The 6,752-nt window shown below is 41.7% G+C and overlaps 1 protein-coding gene across 1 annotated transcript; it reads left to right on the forward strand.

The window, feature by feature from the left end:
- Positions 1-5,165: 5,165 nt before the first annotated feature.
- LOC126388587 (duodenase-1-like) lies at positions 5,166-6,514 on the forward strand. Its single transcript, XM_050041791.1, has 5 exons — positions 5,166-5,230; positions 5,307-5,457; positions 5,622-5,751; positions 5,923-6,177; positions 6,282-6,514. The coding sequence occupies exons 1-5, from the start codon at positions 5,173-5,175 to the stop codon at positions 6,432-6,434; spliced, it is 747 nt and encodes a 248-aa protein (XP_049897748.1). The 5' UTR covers positions 5,166-5,172; the 3' UTR covers positions 6,435-6,514.
- The last annotated feature ends 238 nt before the right edge of the window (positions 6,515-6,752 follow it).

Genomic DNA, 6,752 nt, shown 5'->3' on the forward strand with positions numbered 1-6,752 from the left:
ACTCAAGGTCTTAAGCATGTGTTAGGTGCACCTTCTCCCCCTTGAATCCGGGCCTGCTCCCTGGCTCTGTGGGGGATCGCGGGGCCGGGCGGTTTCCCTTGGGGGCGGGTGCGTCTGGACTGCTCGCCCTGTGTGCCTGACAGGAGTTTTTCAGTCGCTGCTGGCCAATTTATGTTGGACGCAGCGCCGTTGTCATGCGGTGTCCCGCAGGGTTCTATTCTGGGTCCCATGTTATTTTCCCTGTATATGCTGCCTCTTGGACAGATTATTAGTCAGTACAGCGGAAACTTTTATCATTTTTATACTGATGATATTCAGCTATACTGCTCTTTTAAAACTGATGAGTCCAGCCAATTGTCTATTTTAAATGATTGTTTGGATGCTATTAAAAGCTGGATGTCTGGCAGGTACCTCCAGTTAAATTTTAAAAAGACAGAATCACTTATAATTGCCCCGGAACACTCCATTCCTGTCATTAAGCATTCTTTGGGGCCTTTAAGTGCTCATGCTCAGCGTACCGTCAGAAATCTAGGTGTCATTCTTGACCAGTCCTTGTCCCTAGACAGTCATGTCAGTCAGCTTATTAGCTCTTGTTTTTTCCCATTTGAGGAATATTGCTAAATTAAGATCTGTGGTGACCAGAGTTGAGATGGAGATGATTATTCATGCTTTTATTTCCTCTCGTTTAGATTATTGTAATGCTCTTTTTACCTGTTTAAACCAAACCACTTTGAACCGGCTCCAGATTGTCCAAAATGCAGCTGCTCGGCTTTTAATCAGTAGTAACAAGAGATCACATATGACACCAATTTTATCCTCTCTGGACTGGCTACCGATCAAATTCTGCATTCATTTTAAAATTTTGGTTTTAACTTTTAGAGCTTTACATGGTCAGATGCCACAGTAACTTGCCGACCTCCTTCTCCCGTACTCGCCCAATCTGACTCTTAGGTCCTCTGACCAGATTTTACTCACCATCCCTAGGACCCATTTTAAAACCCAAGGCGACCGTGCTTTTCAAGCTGTTGCTCCCAAACTCTGGAACGCTCTCCCCTTCTCTCTGAGATCCACAGATTCCTGTACTATTTTTATGAAGCAACTTAAAACATTTTTATTCAGACAGGCCTTTGGCTGACTGATTAAATGTTTTTACCTCCTTTTATTGCTTCCTATGGGTTTGTTTTATTTGTGACCTTTTCTTTTTTTTCTTTTTTTATTGTATTTTCATTGTATTATTGTCTGTGTTTTTGCTTTTATTGTGAAGCACTTTGTGATTTTATATCTGTGAAAGGTGCTATATAAATAAACTTTACTTACTTTACTTACTTTGTTAATTATTATTTGAAAATATATTTTTTAAATCTTTAAGCATATTACACATTTTCATTTTCTTTTCAAAAGTATTCCACAAATCAGTTCCTTTGACTTTCACACATCTTCCTTTTGCATTATTTTTGTAAACTAGGAATGGCTTGTTCATACTGGTAGGAGGGGGCCTAGTTGTGAAGTGCTTTGTGGGGGAGTAGGAGGATTTTGAATTGGATACGGTAAGCAACAGGGAGCAAGTGTAGGTTCTGGAGGACAGGGGTTATGTGGTCACAGGAGCGGGTGTGGGTGAGGAGGCGGGCAGCAGAGTTCTGGATATACTGAAGTTTTTTTACGAGATTGGAGGTTGTGCCATGGAGGATACTGCTGCAGTAGTCATTACAAGATATAATAAAAGCGTGACTTGCTTGATGTGTTGGTTGAAGGAGAGATTGGTGTCAAAGATGACTCCAAGGTTGCGGCAGGCAGAGGGTGAAGTTGATGGAAGTCTTTGGCTGTGAGGGTGAGGGAATTTGGACCAATTATGAGTAAGTGTGACTTGTCGTAGTTGAGTTTGAGGAGATTTGTTTGCATCCAGTGTCTGATATCAGAGAGAAAGTTTGAGAGGGTGGAGTGGGTCTGAGAGGTGATGGATTTGGTAGAGATATAGAGCTGGATGTTGCCAGAGTAACAGTGGAAACTATCACAGCCCAGCTCTGAGGCAGCGACAAAGATGGGAAATAAGACGAGTTTTACCGTGCAAAAATAATGTATTTATTTACAAAAGATAATCAAACTAAGGTAAACGTGAAAGTCAGTAATCAGTAGTGTAAGCATGTGTGGATGTGTGGAAATGTATGGAGAGAACAACAAAACAAACAGCAGCAGCAGCCCACTGCTCCGACCAGACCAGCAAGAGAGAGATGACAGGCAGGAGGGGAGCTTTTAAGAGCCCACACAGGTGTGGCTCATCAGGCTGATGAGCCCATCAGCTGATCAAGCTGGCGACACCCTCCGCCCTGCTTCCTGCAAGAGAGAAAACACAGCAGAAACGGGCAGGGACAACTAGTGGAGCAGAGGGGTCGTCACAAAACAGAGGCCATGGCAACGGATGATCTGACCGAGGGGGAGGAGGTAGAGGATGAAGAGGAGAGGACCAAGCACCGAATCCTGGGGGACACCTTGGGACAGGGGGGCAGTCGAGGAGGAGCAGTTGTTGATGAAGACGAATTGCTTCCTTTCATTAAGGTATGATTGGAGCCAGGTGAGGGCGTCATCTGTGATGTTGAAGAGAGATTGTAGGCGGGAGAGTAAGATGGAGTGGTTAATGGTATCAAAGGCAGCAGTGTGGTCCAGGAGGATGAGGATGGAGAGTTGGCCAGAGTCTGAGGAGAGGAGAAGGTCATTTGTTACTTTGAGGAGGGCAGTTTCAGTGCTGTGGTGGGTACGGAATCCGGATTGAAATTGTTCGTAGAGGTCATTATTGGTGAGATGGGCTTTGATTTGTGAGGTGACAACACATTCCAGGATTTTAGACGAGGATGGGAGGTTGGAAATGTGCCGGAAGTAATTGATGCTGTCAGGGTTGAGTCCAGGTCGCTTGATGATGGGGGTTACAGCATCCAGTTTCAGTGATGGGGGAACAGTGGAAAATTTGAGGGAGGAGTTGATAATCCCTGAGATAATTGGGGAGATGGTGGGGAAGCAGTGTTTAACAAAGGAGGATGGGATGGGATCTAGGATGCAGGTGAAGGATTTCATGGTTGGGATGATTTTGGACAAATCACCCGGGGAGATGGGTGAAAATCTAGAGAGTGGAGAGGTGATAAGAGGAGCAGGGGGGAGGGAGGAGGAATGGGTGATGGGGGAGGAGGATAGGGAATTGTAGATGGTATCAATTTTGGATTGGAAGAAAGAGAGGAAAGAATTGCACTTTTCAGTGGTGAATGAGTTTGAAATGTTGTCGCTGGGATTGAGGAGTTTGTTGATGGTGGAAAAAAAGAGCCTTTTGGTTAATGGAGCCAGTGTGGATGAGGTTTGAAAAGTAAGCAGAGTGGGCAGTGTTGAGGGCGGTTTTTTACAGTTGAAGGTGGTCAGTGTATTCTTGGAGATTACCTGTGAGTCCGTTGTTTTTTTTTGCGGAGTCTTTCAAGCTGAAAGTATGAATGTCATATTGATATCAGTGATTCTAGCTCTGTATTACTTGGGATTGGATCAAAACCAAATATTGTGGTGCCCCCCACCCATAGTAATTACTGTCAACAGGCTTGATAGTGGGCCAAAAGCTGCTTGTGGCTGCTCGATATGTTTAGTATTACATACAGTTTTTAATCAGGACAAATCATATTATTAGCAGTGTACAAAACATTAACAGTTGGCATGAATGTGAGTGTAATTGTCTTCCTGTGTATATTAGTCCTGTGACAGGCTGCTGGTGTGTCCAAACTTAACCCTGCCTCTTGCCCACTGTAAGCTGGGCCCAAGATAAGCTTGAGTCTGTCGTAACCCCAAAAATGATAAGTGGGTAGAGATGATAAATCAAACAAATGATTCCACCCCTGTGGTTTGTGTGGTTGTAGATACATTTCTTGCTCTAAGGATAAATGTTTGCATGTGTTGCAAGCAACCAGACATAAATGTCCTGTTTAACTAAAGAAATGATATATATATTATATATTTTACATGATTTTAAATATGGTTTTCAGCAGTGGTGTAGTGATAGTTAATAAGGTGGGTGTACTACTAGGTAGGTGGGTAAGTTACCAAGAAAGAAGTAGGCATACTCTCCTATATATTCCAGTGGCGTCTTGGCTGATAGGTGAATACAATAAACGGGCAAAAAAGAGGTAGCGATACCCCGTATACCTGCATATACCACGCGTAATTGCACTCCGTCAGTACTACTACTCAAATTGATGTTTTTTTTTCCTTCAATAACTAATGCATGTGGTTGGGTTTAGGAAAAAAAGAACAGGGTTTGGCGTTATAATCTTACACAACGCAAACACCGCTCTTCCAGATGAAGGTCAGTGTTTGTTCGGCCCATCCACCACCACTTCCACCCGCCCTACTCGAACTTTTGCCGCCTTAACTTTTGTTTTTGTCTTGCATTTCCCCCTGACTTTGCCTAGTGCTGTAAAACTATAACGGCAACCAGCTGCATATCATGCTGACATTAAGGATGGCATTTTTTGTCTGTTTGACAAAGTCACCACCCAAGTGCCAGATTTCAATAACTCTGGAGTGAGTACGGGTTGACAATATAAACAACTTTGGGGCCCAGCACTGAACCTTGATTAACTGAACTTGAACTTGAATTGAACACTGAACTTTGAATGTCATTGCTTATTTGACATATTGATCTCTATTTTCAAGACAGTTATTGATCTATGAGTATGCTACCCCTCTAATACCATGTCTTTTAAGTTTTCTTATTAGTAAACTATGACTAATAGTGTCAAATACCTTATTATCATTATTATTATCATTTACAGTGGGGAAAGGAGGTCTGAATGGCGCAGAATTAACTAAATCAAGAGGCTGAAAGTATCCAAAATATAAAATTAAATGATGAATGATATAAAAGAAGTAGAAGAATGAATTAATGTGCCAGACTGTGTTAGTTTCATCACATACTGATGATATCATATTTGTGCTTCAGGCTGTTGAGGCATCAGATAAATTAAACTAACAAGATCATACAAAGATAAAAAACAAATTGCAAACTTGCAAACATACGTTGCACGACAGATGCGGTTGGAAGTCAAGATAATAAAGATGATTATCTCACTTGAAAACAAAGCAAACGGTATAAAAGAGTCAACTTGACACCCCCCAAGAGGACAAGCCAAGTGCCTTGCTGGCATCATGCACGCTCTGTACAAATTTCTACTTGTTCATGCTCTGACATGTCTCGGAGGAAATGGTAAGATGTCCAAAACTGGTTATTTTTCTTGAACCATTAAATGTGACATCAAGTTAATTTTGACTTATCTTTGCAGCACGTGGGAGTGAAATCATAAACGGGCAGAAAGCCCCGGAGAACTCGATGCTGTATATGGTCTCTCTGCAGAACAGTAAAGAAGAACATGTATGTGGAGGATTCCTCATCCGGGAAGACATTGTGGTCACCGCTGCACACTGTGGCCGCCTGTGAGTTACAATTCCCCTTTCAGCAATCTTTGATTCGTGTAATTAGAAATCAATTTAAAAATATTTCAAGATATTTTTTTTTAAGTAAAAAATATTTAATGTTTTAAGTTGTTGTTACAATCTTAGAAAATATACTGACAATCGCTCAATGATCTCTCATTCAGGGGAGTTACAGATGTTGTTCTTGGCACCCACCATCTCAATAAGGCTGGATCAAGAATGAACATTGCACATAGATACATACACCCATCGTTCCATGGTGAAGGCTTTGGCAAGGACATCATGCTTCTCAGAGTAAGTACTTCTACCTCTTTTACAGTAGTACATTTTCTTAGTCATTTTTATCATCAGTACCACATTCCAGCAATTGTTTATTAAATTAGAGTCTGATAAATAAAAGAAAATATGTTAGGACGTTAGACTGCAAGTTTTTAATTTCTCCTCTCTGACTGTGTGTGTCTGCAGCTGGCTGGGATGGCTCAACTGAACAACAGAGTGCAAACAATTCCAATTCCCAAATCTGAAATAAACACACAAGAAAACACAATGTGCCGTGTAGCTGGATGGGGTTACACAACTAGCGGTGGTGTAGTTTCTGATGATCTGAGAGTGGTGGATGTGTCTGTCATTAGCGGGCCAGACTGTAAGGAGAAATGGCCTGGTCTTCCTGCCGATGTCATCTGTGCAGGTGGATATCCCTCAGACAAAGGATTCTGTCAGGTATGTTTTCTGTCTGTTTATTGAAAATGTCAGCTGGTATAGAAATGCTCCAAACACCTTCAATCGAATAATGATAAACACACTAAGCTTCTTTCTCTTCACAGGGTGATTCTGGTGGTCCTCTGGTGTGCAACGGGATGGCTGTCGGTGTCGTGTCTTTCAACAACAACAACACCTGCAGCTACCCAGATGTACCCAACGTCTACACGGATATCTCAAAATATCTTCCCTGGATCAACAGCAAACTCAGACATTAGCAAAATCTTGCGCAAAGTTTCACTCAAGCATACATCGATTTTGATATGGGGGTTTCATGGTGTCTCAGATTGCGCTGTCAGTGTGGCCAAAATTCAAAATAAAAGCTTATTTCAAATACCATGTTTAATGTCTTTCTTTGACAACTTCATCAGAACACTTGAAATGTATTTAAAGTAATTAATAATAATAATAATAATATATAAACCCTTCTGAGGTGTGTAATTGTAAATGTGTGAAGATAATGGAGTTATTATTACATGTAGTACATGCCGCATGGACGTATTTAGGCGGAGCAGAGCAGGGGGTTTTTTTACCTG

The sequence above is a fragment of the Epinephelus moara genome, chromosome 4 (genome assembly GCF_006386435.1).
Source record: "Epinephelus moara isolate mb chromosome 4, YSFRI_EMoa_1.0, whole genome shotgun sequence".
Taxonomy (NCBI): Eukaryota; Metazoa; Chordata; class Actinopteri; order Perciformes; family Serranidae; genus Epinephelus; species Epinephelus moara.